This window comes from Chironomus tepperi, unplaced genomic scaffold (assembly GCF_022539635.2).
Source record: "Chironomus tepperi strain 1889 unplaced genomic scaffold, CSIRO-AGI_Ctep_v1 contig_475, whole genome shotgun sequence".
Taxonomy (NCBI): domain Eukaryota; kingdom Metazoa; phylum Arthropoda; class Insecta; order Diptera; family Chironomidae; genus Chironomus; species Chironomus tepperi.
In genome coordinates, this window is record NW_027226597.1 from 63,668 (window position 1) to 84,285 (window position 20,618).

The 20,618-nt window shown below is 34.7% G+C and overlaps 2 protein-coding genes across 4 annotated transcripts in view; one reads left to right on the forward strand and one right to left on the reverse strand.

Annotated features, from left to right (window-relative positions):
* Positions 1–3,498: 3,498 nt before the first annotated feature.
* LOC139099557 (prolyl 4-hydroxylase subunit alpha-2-like) lies at positions 3,499–6,260 on the reverse strand. The gene is made up of 2 exons (XM_070652053.1): positions 5,621–6,260; positions 3,499–3,939 (listed from the first exon to the last, which is right to left on the reverse strand). The coding sequence occupies exons 1-2, from the start codon at positions 6,097–6,099 to the stop codon at positions 3,588–3,590; spliced, it is 831 nt and encodes a 276-aa protein (XP_070508154.1). The 5' UTR covers positions 6,100–6,260; the 3' UTR covers positions 3,499–3,587.
* Positions 6,261–11,811: 5,551 nt separating this feature from the next.
* The window catches only part of LOC139099551 (uncharacterized), a 50,376-nt gene continuing 41,569 nt past the window's right edge, over positions 11,812–20,618 (forward strand). For 2 of the 3 annotated variants that reach the window (XM_070652045.1, XM_070652047.1), the window contains exons 1-2: positions 11,812–12,002; positions 17,031–17,871. In XM_070652045.1, coding sequence (XP_070508146.1) covers positions 17,157–17,871 — 715 coding nt within the window. In that variant the 5' untranslated portion in view covers positions 11,812–12,002; positions 17,031–17,156. The remainder of the gene's footprint in view (positions 12,003–17,030; positions 17,872–20,618) is intronic. The other variant, XM_070652046.1, reaches the window with a different exon arrangement.

The window sequence follows — 20,618 nt, forward strand, 5'->3', positions numbered from 1 at the left end:
TGCTGGGCTTGCTGGGCTTGCAGGGCTTGCTGACTTTCTGGCTTGCAGACTTGCTGGGCTTGCTGGCTTGCTGAGCTTGCTGAGCTTGCTAGGCTTGCTGAGCTTTCTGGCTTGTTACATTGCTGGGCTTGCTGGGCTGGCTGGGCTTGCTGGTTTGCTGGGCTTGCTGAGCTTGCTGGGCTTGCTGGGTTTGCTGGGCTTGATGGGCTAGCTGGCTTCAAATTCTGATCGCTGGACATAAATGCGCTTTAGTCCATCGATCAACAGCACAAGGACTTTTAGCATTTTTTTCCCCGCAGTATATACGGTCGCTAACAAAATGTTTTTCAATGAAATTCGATTGTGAGAAAGGAATAAAAATTGGTTGAAAGAAGAAAAAGCGTATAAAAAAAAGTTGGCCATTGAATGTGATTCCGATGATGTTCCGCTCGATGCTTTTCAATATGGATTTTATTCGTTACGAAAAAAAAAGGAAGAAAACTTTTATTTTTTGATATAAGAGAACTTTCTTCTTCATTCAGTTCTCCTATGATGGTCGAGATAGGGAAAATCGAAAGATGATTCAGTGGATTTTGATTTCTTTGAGATGAATGAATTGAGTGTGTTTGTATGTGTTCTTGTGTTTTTTTGAAGTATAAGGACAGAAATTGAGTAAAATTGGTCGCTTTTTGTATAATCCTTCCAGAGCTGTTGACCTGGGGTGATTCAATGTATGTAGATAGTGAACACATTTTAGGAGTTACTGTAGATGCAAATGAGAATGGTGCAAAAGCTTTTGCTGTTTTTCATTTAGTCTTGAATCTTGGCATAGTTAACAGTTGACTGGAATGTTTTAATAGTCTAACCTATGCAGCACAATTTGACAAACTGAATTTTTCGCAGTAAAATGGATCGAAAAGGTGATGTTGCATCACAGCAACTAGCATCGCTGAGATTATTGAGGATACAGTGTACTGTTCGAGTATTATTCTTGAGTCAAATCTAAAATAGAACTCAGGGCTCCTTGAAAACGAATAGGAAGTGCGATCTGTTGTATATTCCTTTCAAATAAGGTTTCATATACATAATTGACCGGAAAGCATGTGTTGTAAAAGAGTCTTAAAATAGTGTATCCAGGCCAGTGTGACTCTGGCTTCGAGTCTGGCTCGTCTGGCACGACATGTGCATTTCAATCGCGCAAAATATAGACAATGTCTTCTTCATCAGCTATTAAATTGCTAAATCTAAAGCAATTATAGTTCTTGTGCGATTTTACCCTGAAGGCACATGTCGTAGAAATGGATGAAAATATAGTTCCAGGCCAGCGTTCATTCTTGCCCAAAGCCAATGTCATTATGATCCGGAGGCTACTTTGAATCCAGCCCCTGCTTAAATTTGATGAAACTTGACATCAGGCCAGCGTGAAATCGGCCTTATCAAGATTTTTGGTCATACTAATGCGATTTATTTCTGAGTTAGAAGGATAGAAGTTATTGTAAATTTAATGTGCAGAAGAAACTTTATAAGGATGTCCTTAACTTTAATCTTAAATATTCCAAATAAAACGAAAATGAATTCACAGACAGCATCCTTTATTAAACTCTAATCACCCAAAAAGGACATCAATAACCTCGATTGATACTGCAATTCATCAATCCCAGAATACTCATCAACCTCAGACACATTACTGATCCCCTCTTGAATATTCATTTCATTCAATTTTTACCTGACCACAAACAAATCACCCACAGCATCCCTGACATCTGTAAATACAGTTAACCAATATTCCCTTTTTTTAAAAAATGTCAATTCAATAAAATTATTTCTTTATTGATTTATGGCTTTTAAAACTTTCACATCAACCGCATTAGAAGGAGACGTATTTACTTATTTATTTATGTAACAAGCAAGACACAGACACACAAATAGTTAAAATGTTAAGGAGTGGGGACTGAATTTAAAGTAAATAAAATGTGTTGAATCTTTACTGAATTTATTGATTATTTTGGGGCTGTAAAGTTGTTTATATTTATTTCTGTCTGTATGTCATGAAGTTTTCGTGCTGATAAAGTGATTTTCCTTCTTATTTTCTTTATTTTATGGTGTTGATCGGGTCAAATGTCCAACAATAGCCCAACAAAATGTTCAATTCAGTTTGATCTGATATGGCCCTTAAGGGTCTATACAAGTGTTCATCGACTGTGTTGTTGCCTTAAAAGCCTTAAAAATTTTTTTTGATGATAAATGCTCGATGTCATAGCGATGAATGTTTATGACCAGTGACTGAGGTTTACTTCACACAAGTGACACGATTCAATTCAATTAGATAGGAAAAAATAAATAATTCTGATTGACATGAAAAATAGAGATTATTTGGATGGAAACCAGATGGTTGTAATTCTGTTGGATATGTATTTTTTGGATTTTGTGGGGAAAAAATATATTCACATTTGGATAAATTTCTGGTGAATTTCGATAGACCCGAATAACACTAGTTGGTTGATCAATCAAAATAAGTCTTTCGCTAACGTCACGGTAACTCTACCTAAGTGCCAGATTCGATTTAAATCTGACAGTCATGTCAGTAACACGTCGGCGATGTCAGTGTCTCGCCATTCATGTCAGTATCACATTAGTCATGTCGATGCCTTGACTGTCATGCCAACTATGTCAGTATCAAGTCAGCCATGTCAGTATCATGCTAGTTATATCAGTGTCACGAAAGCCATGTCAGTGTCACGACGGCTATGCCAGTATCACGCTGGCCATGTCAGTGTTACGTCCACCATGTAAGTGTCACGTCAGTCATGCTAGTGTTACTCCGGCCATATCAGTGTCACATCGGTCATGTCAGTTTCACGGATTGATGAGCCGACTTGTACTAGTCGGGAGACATATTAAGTGTGATTGTCGTGTGAATTGTGGAATATTTGTAGGAGAATTTTCTGCTTCAATTGACCTTCATTGGACTGTTTTTAATTTTATCGATATTTTGTGTCACGTGATTTGAATTCAGATTTAGATTTGAGGCTTTGCTCATAAAATCGATTCCTGGTCAAGTACTCAGACTACTAAGCTATTGGGATATACCATTAGAACTGACAATTAACTAATGTATGTGAGTCACTATTTGTGTCTCACTTAGCTTAGCGATCTGAGCATTTGACTGGCAATCGAGAAGTGCGATGTTCGATTCCCGCTTGGGATAAATCATTTTGTAATCCTTTGTGATGCTCTAACTGCGTCCCATCGCCAATCAAATCTTAAAATAAAAGCAAGCTGCATTTTAAGACTTATATCTCATTTGTAAGGATTTTACTAAAGAATCTACAACAAGAGAATCTTGATTTATTTGCTTTTAAAACTAAAGCCACTGAGTACACATGGCATACATAGAAAATTTCTTCAGAATACATAAACATAGCAACATAGTTTTGATTAAATGAAGTAAAACTTTTTTTTTTCTTTATTCATTCCTTGTTCCCATGCACGCAAAACTTTTTCTTTGATGATGGAGGAAGGAGGAAGTAAGGAAAAACTTTTTTGATCAGCTTAAATGATGAATGTTTATTGAAGAATTTTAACAAGCATTCAACAAGCATTAAGTCTCATATGTACATTGGACATGTGAATGTTAAGAAACTTAAAAGCTCTTCCACCGGACGACATAAATCAGTTATTGTATGTCGTTTCGTACGTTCTAAATTTGATAAAATCTTATTACTTGAGTCCATCATCAATATACGTCCGATAACATCACGTGCTTTCTGCTCTTGATTGTCATTGATAAAGCTTACGGCAAGCTCCTCGAGAATTTCAATAGCACTAACTTGATGCAAATCATAGTATTCATTATAATGTTTTAGTGCTTCTTTTAGCCATTCTATTGCCTCACTGTACAGTTTTGCTGAATTTAATTGCTTTCCAATTTTATAGCAATCCTCAGTCGAGAGACTTGTCCTATAGATAAAAAAATTGAATTTTATGTTATGTCCGAATGCGGAAGGATTTTTTATTTCTAGCAAAAATGTCATATATGTGTTTTGAATGTTTCTTAGACAGGGTTGAGAGATGCTGGAGATTTGGATGCAGATGAGAGCTCTTCTTTTAGTGCTTTTCCTAGTGACACATAGCGGAATAAGGAGTCTGTTCGGAATCAAAAAGACGTTCTAGTGGACTTTAAGCTCTGTGTGGCTTTCAAATGGAAGCAAAATAGAGTTTGTGTCATCCGAAAATGGGTTCTCAATGTCGAGGTTAAAATTTAATACTTACTTACTTAATTGGACTTACATGTCACCTAAAACTAACTATATCACTGGTAGCCGCATGCTAATACTCGATTCATCCGACTTTTTAGATAACAAGAGCGCGGCAGGCCAAAGAACTCATGGAAAGAAGCTGTCTAAAGAGATAGTGTCACGATGCCCCCCGGAAAAGTTTCGGGACCGGGATTTCGGGAAAGCATAAGTGTCACACCACACTTGGAACCGATAATTGGCAAGTGGTAGCCAGTGATATAATTAGCTTCAGGAGACGACTGAGGGAGGCCATGGATCACACTTGATCTGTACGGCCAGCGAAGTAAGTAAATAAGTAATTCTCGATTTAAACTGCAAAACTGTCTTGATCAATACCTTCTTCCATTAGTAAGCATTAAAACATATTAATAAGTCAGACTTCCATTTAAATTAATACAGTATTGAAAACCCTAATATAAAAGCTTGCAAAATGTGACTCAAATGTAGGTCATCGACACAATGGCCTAATATTGATAATCCTATTGTATTGGTAACCTTGAAATAAAAAGTTTTATGATCGCTTTGTCAATGTGCAGTAAATAAGTTGCAAAGCACAGTGACATTGCACAGAGACATTGCGCCACTGAACTACTTTAAGTCTGTTTAAACGTTACTCAATGTCTAGTTTGTAAGTTTGATTTTGTGGATAGCTTGTAGATGGCAAAATAGCACAAAAACAGCCAAAGAACTCTTGGAGAGAGGTTGTTGATAGAGACAGTGAAGTATTGGGTATTGGAATTTGCAAAGTGCAGCTAGAGATAGAGTCAGTTTTAGACACCAACTGAGAGAGACCATGGATCACAGATATCTGTGCGGTAAGTAAATAGCCTTACTTAAACTGAATTTTGGACTTAAATTTAATGATTTTCAAATATTTAGTGCTCTTTGGTACTTTTTCGGAGATTCTAGATGCTGAATTCGACTTTTAAGTTGACGAAATAGCAGGTTCTTGGCCAAGTATGTACAAGGCCACTGGATCCATTGATGTTGACAAACTCCCAGCTCTTCTTTACTTTGCTGACTTTACAGATCAATTGCAATCAATGCCCTTATATGACGCCTAAAATTGGCTCTATCGCTGACATCCATCTGGCAATTACCGTTACCAAAAGCCATACTGTCTCTATTTATAGCTTCCTTACACACAGATTCTAGCCTATTTGTCCATCCTCAACATTGACAACATTTACAACAAACCATTTCCCCTGTTAAGCTATATCTAAACCAACTTAACATCCAATTCAAGTATATTTCCCAACTCTGTCGACATTGTATGCATTTACCCACATAGTCAAAATAGACAAGAACAGACAACAACAACAACAACAAAAATGTTTATCTACCTTTTTTGTTTAGTGCCAAAAAATCCTCTCGCTATCTTATCAGTCCTCAATTTATATAAATTTTTCACTCGTACAATCTCCAATAATGATTGTCTAAGATCATATTCAGTCGGTAACATTTTTTCACTAACATAGTAAGCAATCAATGATTTAAATTTATTTGCTTCCTCAAATGTTCTCAATGACATTAAATTAATATCGGATGAAAGTCGTTTGATAAAAAGAAATTTATTAAGTTCATTTGTAAAGTATTTATCATGATGTCGTACAGCATCCGAATGTTCAACTTTAAATGTCAAAAGTTTTTTCCTTAACATTTGTAAGACACTCTCTTGATTGTCAATGTAAGCTTCCAAATCACTAATTATTTTTTTCTCCATTGATATATATTCCAGATACGTATGCTGTGTTGTATTTTGTGCCAATGAATAGTTATCTAACAATGATGTCCATATAATTAATGATACAATTAGTAACATGTTTCTAATGTTCCTTTATATGTATGTGTGTGTGTCTGTGTCTTTTCGGTCGATTTGTCTAGGACAAACTTTACTCTTGTCTGCTTCTTATGTCTGTGTCGACTGGCACAATTGCACGAATAACAAATGACAGCGACAGAAAGCACACGATGTGTTTTGTCATACGCTGATAAAGTGATACTAAAAATATTTGAATTTTTTTTTTTTGTTTTTTTGAATCATGAAAAAGCTGTAAAAACTTTTCATTGCTTTTTTCTCATAATGAAATGTCGAGCGATGTGAACATTTTGTCGGTAGTTTTATGCTGATTGTCCATTTGTTCATGTGGCTGTCTTCATGTGTGTCGCAATGTAATGTGGCTTATGTGGCTGTCAAGTGGCCCATTTGTATTTCTATGTGTCCATATGTCTGCAAATGAGTCCATATGACTGCTAATTTGTCAATATGTCCTATCTTCATATCTATATTCAATCTGTCTATATTCCTCTAAATTTGTCTGTCTTTAGTGGCATGACAAATGAGCCATGACGTCGCCTTGTTTTTAAGGTATTTGAGGCTGAATAAAGTAATTGTGAGCAGCATTGTGTCAATGAAGAAGCGTCGAACATTCAAATGTTGTCAGCACTGTGTCAATTGACTCTAAGTAAACTGCCATCTCAGTGACTTGATGGCAACATTTGACTGTGTGTCGATTAAGTCACGAAATGGACGAAAATACGTTAGAACTAGACATCGATTGGACATTAACTTGCAATAAGCTAACCCTAACGTATTTTTTTGTATACTTTGCGGTCTATACAACCAGTCATAAATGTCCATGAAATTGATTGTTTCTTTATTGCCAATTTGTATGTTTGTTCATTTAATAGTCTGTACATCCAATTATATGACTTGATGGTCATCTTTCTTTATGTTTGTTTATCTGTTGCTAAATGTTCTTGATTGGTTTTTGCAGAACTTGAAGTCAACTCAAATTTACTAGAGCCAAGTTGACTTGAATAAGCTTTTCCATACAAATTCCGAGCCGATTTCGATATTTTCATACAAAAAGCTAATCCCAATCGAATCGTGTCAATGATCTAAGAAGAATTGAGTACCAGAAAAACTACTATAGCCTAACATCTAGAAAAGGTTAGGATTCTTGGAAGGAGACTGCTGATAAAGACATTGTAGCGCTTGGTATTGGCAATTGGCAAATGGCAGGCAATGATAGAGCCAATTTTAGACATCAACTAATAGAGGCCATGGTTCACAGCTGATCTGTATGACCAGAAGAAGTAAGTAGGTTCAATCCCAACAAACTTACTTACTTACTGGAACCATGCTCCGATAAATTTTCGGGTGGAGCCTAGGTTTCTACGAGAAAGGCTGTCCATCTGACTCTGTAGCAAGCAAGCATAGCAACTATCACTTCCGAATCTGATCCCAAAAAAATGCGCCTTAGAACACAAAAACTCATCAACTTCCATTACTACTTCACTTACATTCAACAATACATTATACAATTCATACACGTTTACTTCTGTTGCCATTCCAATATTTTGTTCCCCTTGTATTATTTTTTTTCTGCTGAATTGAGGCAATAACAAGCAGTTTTTGTTTTTAAACACTTTTCAATGAAAGTCGGTGAAAGAATTTTTTTTTTCTCTTCATTCTGCTTCGGAAATTATTTTGTACGATTATGCATGCATGCATTCATTTACAGTCACAATCAAGAATCTTTTCACTCATAAAGTTATGTTGGATGTGAGGAAATTTTTTCCTTTTTTTTGTCTTCTTCTGCAGCATTAATAAAATCCTCTTTATAGTATATTTTTCATATAGCAAGTGATTCTTATGATACTCATTCATTCCTTATAAACTATTCACATTTTCAGTTCTCTCTCTTATGCTGCTTTTGTTCTCTTTTTAACTGCTTGCTCTACTTTATATCATGTTTTAGGTCAATGGTCAGATATTTATTTTACTATCTTGAAGCTATAGTAAAGATTCTACAGAAAGTAAATTGAGTAAGGTTATGTAATATCCATATTTTGTTCACTGGCTTTGCTTGGCTTGGCTTACTTCATTAAGAGTCTGTTTTCAATTGAACATTTTTGACTTTTTAATTTTTTAAATTTTCTGCTTCTTATTAAAGTTGCTCTTAAAATTCCATTAATATGTACGTTAGCACAGCTATATAGATGAAAGTATGCAGGAGCTTAAGGAATTTATAGAGTTAAAGATGAGTGAATAATTAAGAAGTAATCTTCGGGAGTGTTTGGAATGATGCTTTTTAGATGAAAATTGGGATGTTGTTCCTTGGAAATGTTTTGTCAGATATGAATAAGATTTGATATATTTTGGGCAACAGTCATAGTATCAGTTAGCACACATTCAGCAATGTTGCCTTAACGGCATCGAAGAGGATGTACTTAAAACCAAAGGGCAGCCAAATGGCTATTTTGGCTTTCAATACAAATGGTCGAGTTTCGTACATGAACTAAATTCCTGCATTTTGATTTTTAGATGCTTAGGCATGCAGTTTAGATTTGTAGGCTTTATCTCAAAGTTCATCCAAGGCTCCAGGCCTGTAAATTTGAACAAAAACTGTTTTTTTAGATTAAAGTCTATTATTATTGTTCTCCTTTAAATTCTAGTGTTCGCCCAAAAACTTCAGTTCATCAATTTCTACATTTTAGATGAAAATACCTGTTGTTTTGTAATGATTCCAAATTAATTCAATTGCAGCGCATTAGAGTTCCCTAGCGCATATATTCTATAGGTAAGCAGAAGCGTTCCTGATTGAAAATGGGTCCTTTATTTTCGTTAGTCGAAACAGTTTGCCATTTCTTGTCATATCTACAATACTGTAATAATGATTAATAAGAGGATCCGGACTTGAATGGAATTGAAACATACACACCCTTAATATAATTTATTGTAGATTTAATTTTGACTTTTTACATTGTTTTATTTGATCATAGCTACTTGGTTAAGGATAAATCTTTTAAAATTGAGGGAATCACTTGCATATGCTACTCGTTGTCCAATTGGCATAAGTTTGTTTTCAATAAGGTAGCCAAATGAGCAATAAAGTCTAAACCAGCAACGTCTATTTGACAGTGGCATCGAAGAGGCTATCAAGTGAATTTCTAACATTTTAAAAGCAATCTAATTTGTTCCGATTCCTAAAATGCTTCCATATATTATCTTCTGCACGATTCTTCCCTCGAATGTCATTTAAAGTCACACAATATCTAACAAAAAAGCACAATAAATCTACAAAATTCCAATAAGCTATTTAAAAAAATCTCAATAAATCCAATAAAAAATCAATGACCTCTTAAATCTTCCCCATTGAAAAAACATTGCAAAATCTAAAAAGCGAAAAAAAAAATCATTTAAAGATTTATGTTTAAAAAAGTAAATTAAAAATCACTGAACTGAGGAAGTGAAAACATTGAAGAAATTTATCGTAAAGTCAATGAAAGCGTATTGAAAATGATCTCAAGGGAATGGCACAAATATCCATAACAGAAACTACAATATCAGTTTTGTTTAAATTATGCGGAAGTAACCTTATATTTTATTCTTTATATTCAACAATAACAATCAACATCAACCCCAGAAATTTCGTATTTTTTTATGATAATGATTATAAATTTTCCACATTCAACCTGTAAAGCAGATGATGATGATGATGATGATGACGTCTCGCAATGAAAATACCATATAAATTCAGCCTGTATTTTATGAAACTTATTATTAGGATGCTGTTTATGTATAGCTGTTGTTGCCTTTTTTTCCTTTTTTCTTGTGTTGTGCTTTTTGCATAGATATTAACATTTTAATGTTGAAACGGAATAATGATATTAAAAAAGATTAACTTTATATTTCTGAACTAAATTTAAGACTCATGATTCCGTGAACAGTGTTGTTTTTAGAGAATTGGAGCATTTTCTTGTGACGTTCATTATTTATGACTGAAAATCATAATTTTCAATGAATGATAAAAATTAAGGCCACGTGGACCAGAGGCAGACAATCTTTCGCGGCACACTTTGGTGATAAGCCTCAATCGAAGCCGTGAATGGCATTTGCAATAATTTTTGGTGTATCACTAATATGCCGCGGCACACAGCTTGTAGTTAATTGGTAAAGACAATTAATAAACTCTTCCTAGTTACACGGTTAAAAGATCGAAACTATTAATAGACCTACCGAAAACTAGTGCGATTCTAACTTGATGAGGATTTGCCTCAATTGTCAAGATTCACGCTGGCCTATTGCTGGATTTCGGAAAAATTTACTGAATTGTTATATTTTTGTCTATCACTAGCCATGACTTGCCAATTTCCAATAGTGCATGTAATACTATATCTAACAATAGTACCCTTCCACGAACTCTTTGGTCGTCTTTGTGAACTTCCAGGAAGTCTACAAAATCAGAACAACCGACGTCATCAGATGAACCTTTACTTTGATTTTATCAGAGCTGAAATTGTAATTTAGTCTATTTGACAAGTTATTCACTTACTTCCTTGATTTTAGAGCTCTTTCATCTATTGAGCTTAGGAAATCTCAGTGGCTGACTCTTTACTTCGAAACCCTTATCAATTCAGGATATTAAAGAGTCTACCGTTTCTTCTACACATAGGACTGTTTTTTTTTTAAATAATTGGGCATGCTTTGAGCATCTTAGACATCATAGATGTCTATCCCATCTCAAACTATTAAATTAGAAAAGTATGAAGATTTCAGCACCTTGAAAAAACTAATTTAGTTCGCCATTTCTTCTCATAATTGTATAAAATCTTGTATTAATTCAAGACAACAGGTCCGCATTTTCTGCATTTAAAATGTGCATATCTTGAGTTTTGGGCTGTACCTGATAGTTCGTCCAAGGCTGCAAGCCTACAATTTTTGACAAAACCTGTATCAATCGCTTACAGAACACTCGTAAGAATAAGGCTCCTAAATTTGGTTGCCATATAAACGTCAAATCCTCATGGAACTACTGTGTGAGCAACAAAGCAATAAAAGAAGTTATCTAAAGACAGATCCAGCCTCCGTCGAACTCCAAATGCGGCAATAAACCCTCGCGCGCCTATGTCAAGGAAGTAAGTGAGTATGGACGCCATTCAGAGGTGACTTTCATTTGGTATTAATAAAAGAAGTTTAGCAGATCCTCTAAAGTTCCGCGGTGACGGTGGAACCTTCTAAATTTGTGTAGATCGAGTCATAAATTCATACAAAATTCACCCTAAGTTTCCATGGCCGCCAAGACAATGTCCAAAACATATAAAATCAGCCTCATTTCAACAACCCTGCATCACAAGATATTCCCTCGAATGTGAATATCTGTAAAGAAATTAGCAGAAAATTAAATATTTTTTCATCATGCCGTTAAGAAATTTGTGTGAATTCAAAGAATGAAAGAAAAGAAAGAAATCCCCAAGACATTTCATTCCGGTGAGAAAAAAAAGACGCAGCAAAAAAATAAAGAAGAATGAAAAGAAAATTAAGTCAAAAAAAAAAAAAATGAAAATCCCCCAAGTTTTTTTTTTTTCACTTCTTTATATATCTTGTGTGTGGCTGAAAATTGTGTTAACGATCAATTTACATTTAAAAGATCTGTGAGTTAAGCTTAAAGCTTACTTTTTTTTTATAATCGTAAAATGAATATTTTTCTCATCTTTTTTACATTTTCACGCTAGTTTTTCTCGGGTTTTCGTCAAAGTCAGTGGTCGTGAGTCTACAATTTTTGTGTTGTTCCTTAATGAGTTACTGAAATGTTTCCGACTGAATAAATTTTTTTAATTGAATTTATTTCAAATTCATTAAATTTCTTTTAATCTCGTTATGGATGTTGTGTACGGATAAAATTAAGTGATTATGTTAGATAAAGTAAAATATTTGACGTAAGTCGACGGAATTTTTGGTTATAGATAGATGAAAAAAAAAAATATGAAATATTTTCACTTTCTCCATCTCTCTCACTCTCATATTTTTTTCGGCTGTATTCTCCAAGGTTGCTCGCGAAAAAAAATGAAAGAATTCTTTTCGCATGACTTTCATTTGCTTTGCTACATTTTCATTATCAAATGTGACAAAAAAGTGAGACAAATATTAGCCCGAGTGACACAATGCTGCTTTATAAATGTGTCGAAATGAGGCATCAATATGCCGCCAGGGCAACTTCACAGAATTATCCTGACATTGTCACTGTGACTTCAGAGCAACGTCATGGTATTGTCAGGGCAAAGTCCCAGTTCAGTTAGGGCAAAGTCACAGTGCAGTCAGGACAAAGTCACAATGTGGTCAAGGTAACATCACGATGTTGTCACGCCACCGTCAAGATGTCTTCAAGACAACGTCACGTCACGATGTCTTCAGAGAAACGTCACTGTGACTTCAGGGCAACTTCACGGAGTTGTCAAGGTAAAATCACGGTGCAGTCAAGCCAAAGTCACAGTGCAGTCAGGGCAACATCATGGTGTTGTCAGGGCTACGTCACGGTGTTGTCAGGGCTACGTCACTGTGTTTTCTGGGCAACGTCACTGTGTCTTCTGGACAACATCACGGTGTATTCTGGACTTCGTCACAGTGTCTTCTGGGCAACGTCACGGTGTTTCCTGGACAATGTTACGATGTCTTCCGGGCAACGTCACGGTGTCTTTTGAGCAAAGTCACGGTGTCTTCTTGGCCACGACATGTTATCTTTGAGCAATTCTACGTCTTGCCGTTAAAACGGCAACGTGACCGTACTTTAGCGAATCCATTTGTCCCGATTGCACGTAAACCATAAAACTAGCTGCTAGACATTGACTTGCCCTAAATTAGTTATAACATATTTGTATTCCCTCAATATTGTACTGTTCGGGTAACAACAAGTTAAATGCTCAAAAAAGTTGTTAGTCATCATCATCAAATTCAACTTAATTAGTCGTACACTAAATTAAATCACATCCAACTTGTTAAAAGTGTTTTCATCAAATTTGCAATATCATTTTCAGTGGATGATGATCGTTTTTGATTATGTAGAGTTTATACATGTTCCTACGCCTTTTTGGCTCAAAGATGATCGATATGATTTTTCCTTTAAAAATGTATTATCTTGGAAAATGGCCAATATCAGCAAGCCGTAACATGTATACACATATTTAAAGACAAATATAATTTCATAACAATAAATAAATTTGCTATATACTCAAGTCAGGCACAAACAAAAAAAAAATATGAAGTCATGTATGCACAATATTTATAAGGAAAAAATATTCACAGTTGAATGATCAACGGACGAGCAAGTGATCAATGACATAAGCGCATTTATTCTTATTTGACTATAAAGTCAGCACTTTCTCACATGTTCAAGTTCCTCGTGTTGCACTTATAATTATCTTTGTTATTCACTCTTTTATATCCGTTTACATTTTATTTTATAAAATCAACAAATTTGCTTATTTGTTTGCGCAAGTAAGTAACATGCATACGGATTTGTAGGAACTTAAAAGTTGTCATTGAAAATAGATTTTTGAAGGCTATAAGTGAAATAGTTTGTTGATGTTTAAGGGTTGTTGAAACGGTAGATGATGCATATGTGCTTTAATGGTTTGCTCGTCATTTATGACCATTAATGGTTTGCAAGTATGATAAGTGATCGAGTTAATCGTTGATTTTAAAACCTGGATATAAGGTTTAAAAAAGCATTGAATGGTTGAATCTACTTCTTGACGAAGACTTTTCCTCCAGAAGCATGAAATCCGAAGCATCAGGCTGGCGTCATAGAACCATAAATAAACAGTCCAGCCTTAAGTTGGTGTGACTACGACTTGGTGACGGATTCGGTTTTAAATTCATGGGCAATCCAAAATTCGCGGGAATCTCGGATCAACCAAACATCATGAATCCCGGGTCACCGAAATCACCCAGAATGCCGAGCTCCCCAAACCACCCGGAATCCCGGATCACCCAAGTCAACCAAGTTACCCGGAATCCCGGGTCAGTAAAAAATGTTTGATGCCAGATTTCGGATCGAATAACCCTCTTGTGCAATTCGAGTAGTACTTTGGGGGAATCCTATATGCTTTTGACAATTTGCCGTAAACTGGCCTTCAATAAATTGACTTAGCAGTCTAGCGACTATATTGCGCCACTCAGGCCTGTTTCTGTTACAAATTCGCTTTACTGACCCGATTGGTAGATATTTAAATGCTGTCAAAATTGTAAATATAGAGATTAATTAAATTCATGAAGTATCTGCTTATTTCTAACCATAGTCGTTTTGATAATCCGAATAGCACAAATTAACGGCCGTGACTCTGACTTGTCGCTGCATTCAATTTGAATCCGACAACATATCTTCGATAGTATCACGCCGAACTGATAACGAATTTCGGATCGAACCAACTTTTGCTATTCGGGGAAGACTTCATTGAGTTGTTGAACGTGTGTCGATGAATTGAATCTGATTACTATTCAAAAAACTCATTTTAGCACTTAGTCTTAACAGTTATAAGTAGTAAATGATTTCGTTACACTCGAATGACTCCTTACATCTCAATTTGTAAAGAAATTCCTGAAATTCATAATGTTCAACAAAGCTTCCAATAAATTATTAAATAAACAATTTTTCCATAGTTCCAAAAAATTCCAGAAATATCAGCCGTACTCAACTTACAACCATTCTAGTGTATATATTGTATATTCTTTGTGCTCACACCTATTGAGTTTGTAAAATAAGAGCGAAATTAACTGAACATTTTTTTCAAGGTTACTTTAACTTTAACATACAATATTAGACATAATGTATGTAGAACCGCAAAGAAGAATAAGCTCTTGCTCTTGCGAACGTAAGCAAGTTAAATTATAACAGAATTAGAGCGTGAAATTAAACTTTTTTTTTTTTGTAGACTTTCTGTATGAGATTAATTTACAACCGTGATTTTGCTCCTAATTTCATTCCTTTTAATTACAATTTGTCGAAAAAAATAATTTCAGAGTTGTCAGCATGCTGACTTTTTCAATTTCTATTTCCATTGATGCACAGCTGTGTTATGTGAGAATGAAATTTTTTGTCAGTTTGGGGTCAAGTGATTCGTGATATATGAAGATATAAAAATAATTTTTTAAGTGCTCTTCTTGTTAGAATCTCAAAAAAAAAAGAATTAGACCCTCAACGATCAAAAAACCACATGTTAACAGCTGCACGTTAGCTGTCAAATGATCTCATTTTTTTTTTAGCAAACGTAATCAAAGTCATGTCTGTTGCTCATATGGCTACCTCATAAATTTATTCGCGTACGTTTTTTTCTTTTGTTCATTCAATAAATTAGCATTATCAGCAGATGTTTTGTTAACTTGCCAACTCTGCATAATCATTTGATGCGACTTGTAATGGAAATCCGTTAATCAAATTAAATAATGATATGAGCTGAAAAGTAGTTTTGCATAGACAGTTGAGTGACAAGATTTGATGATTATAATGAAATGGCGTTCAATTGGAACTACATATGTAGCTCTTTGTGAGCATGTAAGTTGTATGTAGGGAATGATAAGTAAAATCTTGTGTGGTCAAGGCTTACCTCCAAGGAGTGCCGCGAAAAGTAAAAGTTACTCACCACTGGTCTAATTATCAATATACAAAGAAGTGGTATGAATTGTCCAAATTAAGTAACTGAAAGGCACTTACTAGAAAACTGATTTTATAGCAATACCAAGGTGTTGTAATATCACAAACCCTTTCAGACAAAGAGCAGACTCTGAGTATAATCACTTTTGTAGACATGCTCATTTGTATGAAAATAGCATGCCTTGAGTATGCTCATTAATGTGAGCAAGCTCTTTGTATATTAGGGGAACAACATCATTTTCACACTTTTTGCAGTGATAGCGTCATCATAGCGTTCTATCGTGCGGTTCTGGCCCATTTAAACAATCCAAGATGCTTAAATTACGTTATGGTGCATTTTAGACAGTTTAGACTCAAGTGGCATAAACGAAGAATGCTCAAATGAAGAAAAATAAACCCTTTTTTATTATCAGCCACCTATTATTGACACTCATATGAATACCAAACGGAGACGGCTTCCATTTGATATTGATAAAAGATCTGTGTGGACAGAAATACGATATATGTAGTTAGAGGCAAGTTAAAGTCTAGTTGATGACTTACTTACTGCAACCTATTTTCTATTTGAAGCTTAGCTTACAACAGAAAGCTTTCCATCTAACTCTGTTTCTGACTCTGTCACTGAGTTTGTACAAATTCTCTGTCCACAAGCTGAGTTTTTTTTTATTTGCCACTCTGGTGCCGAAGCCTTTCAAATTCTGTGTCAGAGACTTCTTCATTTGTGTCGCTCGGGAGACTCACTTAGTCTCGTCGCAGTAAATTCAATTTCTATAGTTTATTCCTCACTCGAGATAAAATTTTTTTACGTAATGACATATTGTCACATAATTCAAATTTTCATCTGACAAACTGTCAGCACGTACATCACATCCCCATGAGAAAATGCGCTAAACATACATCCATTTGTATTGGGAAAAAATAATATATAAAATAAAGGCAGCAGTAGAAACAAAAAAAAAATGTTTTAAAATAGCACATAAAAATATTTTTTTCACTCTTCGTCTTTCAACTTGTAAAAATAATCCCAAAGCTGTTGATCATGATCTTTAAAGACTATCTAGTAGTAAGTTTGAGAGACTGAGAGGGAAGAATCATGTGTTAATGTACATACTACGCGCAATCTAACGATGGTTGTTGTAGGAATGAAATAAAGTACATGATGTACATATGTATTAAGCAATAACAGAATTTTTCCTCAACCGTTTTTCGAAATTGTAAATGAAAAACAAAAAAAAGAACTGAAATGGAGAGTTGAGAATTAAGCAGAAAATAATGAGAGAAAGAGCATGAAGTGAGAATCTTGTTGTGTTTATTTTAGATGAAATGAAAAAATTTCACATACTTTGCACAGAATTAAAAATAAATGAAAGACACAGAATTTTTATAAATAAATTTGTGTGAATAAATTTTGACTATAAATACGTAAAGTCCATAGAAAGTAATAATGACGAGTGAATGTGAAACACCATCAATAAGTTGCAGTAAAATTAACGATGATGAACAACAGCTGATTAAGCTTAGCCTTAAAAAACCTAAAAAATGGAATTGGATGTTAACAACGTCAAAGTCATCAAGCAATATTGCTTTTCCAACAATACAGCTGTATGATGATAGCAATAAAAAACTTCTGGCAGTGACAAACGAAGCTAATTTTATGGCTGATTCAAAAGTATGCAAATCGGCTTCCGTTTCAAAAGCATCGTCCACCAGACAGAAGAAAAATGATAGTTTTACGTCAGTTAAAGTCAAAAACGATCCAATTACGATTCATACAGAACAAAATGAAGATGAGAGCGACGAGAATCATCCTATAACTATAAATCATGACCCGAATCAACAAAATGATACTACAAAGCTACAACTTAAAAATCATAGCCGCTCTAGTTCAGTTCGATCAAGGTCATCGATATTGAAAAGAATAAGAGAATTTACTGAATTGAATCGTGATTCATCATCAGATGGTGATGATGATGATGATGATGATAATGACGAAAGAGACGATGAGAGGAGCAATAATAATAATAGATCAAAAGAAAGTTTAAAGAAGAAATATTCAATAAGAGCATCACATATTGGAGCACTTTTAGTACCCAAGGATAGCTTCTCGAAAGTTTCACGTCGTCGACAACGGAGAAAAAGCGTTGATGATACAAGCACCGGTAAGTGGAAAAATTTCACAATCTTCTTATTATTATCATTGTCATTCTCATTGTTACGCTTTCAAATTAAGTTTTTTTTTTCTTTTTTCAAATGCAATGTTTTGATATAAAATTAATGCTTTTTATGTTCAGTTTGGAGCTTCATGTACATATATTTTAGATGTTAATGATTTTGGTTTTGGATGGGTATTTAAGGAGTTGTTTAGGGATTCTTGAGAATTTGGCATGAAATTGAATTAATTTGCAATTCATTTAGTGTCACAAAGTAGTCGAATAGAAATTCAGTCATAGAATCAAGACATAACCTTTATTATCTAATGAAGACGTAGCCAGAAGGGCTGACCCCAACTTCCTGTCTCTCCTGAATTAATCCTTGGGTCCATGAGTCCCTTAGCTTTAAGAAATTCAATTTCATAGCAGTGCTAACGACTAAATCGATTCCAAGGGGCAACACCGGCACTTTTAAGACAAATCCATCAATTTTCAGAATGTCTAAGCCAAGGGTGGGTTACCTGTGTCCCGCAAAATATTTTGGGAAATAACATGACGCACCATGCCGTGTGTTATTTCTAATGAGGCTTACCACCAAAGTGTTCCGTGGCTCACCATTGAACTAACCCTTTATAATCTGGTTATCCCTTTTCTAGAAAGTAGGAATTCAGGAAGCAACGAACCATATTTAGATCAAATCCTCTAACACATCACACCATAAGCAAACAACTCCTCCACATTAATTCTAAAACTCATTCCATCAATAAGTATCAATAACATAATAAAAACATAGCACAGGAAGTAGAGAAAAAAAAACAGTTTTAATTCCTTCTGAGAAGTAAATTGCATTAAAATAAATCCCAGATACTTCCAGGAATAAAAGAGCTTTAATTTCATCATAAATAAAACAACAGAATAATAAAATTAATTTTCTCTGGAGAAAATAAAATAAAACTGCAAAATACATCATACCCAGGCGCTTAATCTCCTTAATTAAAATCATCTTCATATCACATTACATATTCGGTCAAGGCATGCCGAACAGCACACTGTGTTTGTTAGGGTAATGATGTGTTGCCATAAACCTCACAGAATAGTTCTCAGTATCATGCTAGTCTGGTGTCGGATTTTGAAATGATCAAACGAATTGTGCCAGTATGGAAACATGATGCGACAATTAGGGTATCAACCTATCTACGCTCATGTTCAGACGACACCATGAAGGCGCATTTCGACTAATTTTTACGGCAAATAATGCAATTCATCGCATAGTGCCATGATCAGCACGAATTATTCGTGACGGCCAAGTGACTGCCATATGGCCGTATCTAAATGCAAATTTCATGTTAAATGCCTCAAAATTACAGCGCATTTTAACTTCACCGGGATGCAATTGTGATCAGCACAAATTATTCATGACAGTTTGGCTGACATACTCCGACAAAATGTTTGCCACAAAATTGCTTGGATGCATTGTCAATTTAGCTGGATTCGAAACGATAAGCTGGAAATTTGCCGTGACGGCGCATTTCAACTCATTTCTACAGCGACAAATGCAATTTTCCCCAATCTGTACAAATTATTCATTGTAAGTGGTAGCTACATGGCGTCCAAGTGGAAATTTTCATGTTAACTGCCACAAAAAAAAACAGTTTAATGCAATGTGGTCACCATTTGGCTTCTATAAAAACATATACTGATTGGTTTGCGGTAAACCGCGAAGTTGCCGTGTCGGCACCGTGATGGTGTATTTTAATCAAATTTTAAGACAACAGATGCAATTTCTCGCATTGTATCGCTCGGTCTAAATCCAGTGGTGTGCTGTTCTCATCCAATTTATGCTTTTTTCCAACGTTGCGTTATTATTTAAAAAAGAATAATATGAAAAATGATTTCACATGCACGCGATACAATCATTTCACCTTCACTTATTTTTAAAAAGCCAGTATAATTGATGATTCAAGAGATGCTCGATTAATTTATAAAAAAAGTTCGTTTTTCTTTGTGTGCAAAAGTTGAATCATTTTACGACATATTAAGTCATTGAATCGATTGAAGTGTATCGATAAGTGTGTCAGTCTGTTTATGTCATGATGAAATAATATTACCAAAAAAAAAAAACATTTTATGTACGATACACAATAGCATAATATTTAAAAAAAGAAAACCATGCCATAAAGTTTATGTTTTTCACATTTCTCTCAATTTTCAACTGCGCATGATCAAGTCAGTCTTGTTGTCGTAAGACTAAAAATGAGAAATTCCAATTCTGAAACAGCTGATCGACAAAATGCTAGTCCATAAAATTCACATTGCCTTTCCTTCCTAATAATTTTTCCACATTGAACACACCAAAAAAAAGAGAATTTTTCATTTCAGTTTTCAGAGAACACTTGACGCGTACAGTACAAGGATCTAGTCACAGTTCAACATCGTTCGTTGAACCGTTTTAAATAAAAAAATAATTCTGAATGTGTTAAGTGAGAAAATAAAATGTCACAAAAAATGAAGTAAGAAGAAGCATGGAAGCATAACGAGTGTGAAAAAGTGACGATTAAACTGATTTTTTGACAGCATTAAAAGATTTCAATTTTTATAAAATAAAGGAATATAAATCAAGATATATACGCGAATGTGTGGTTTAAAATAATACAAGGCAGTGCTAAGCACGACACATTTTTTTATATATATTTTATTTCTATAGCAACGCTAAGAAAAACAACAAATAAGGATTAAAATTTGTTCCTTACTATCGA

Bases quoted from the DNA above. Each gene is read 5' to 3' on its own strand.
- LOC139099557 (XM_070652053.1), bottom strand. From the start codon at position 6,099: ATGTTACTAATTGTATCATTAATTATATGGACATCATTGTTAGATAAC. The intron at 3,940-5,620 runs GTAGATAAACAT...TTTTATCTATAG, and splicing joins TTTGGCACTAAACAAAAAAG to GACAAGTCTCTCGACTGAGG.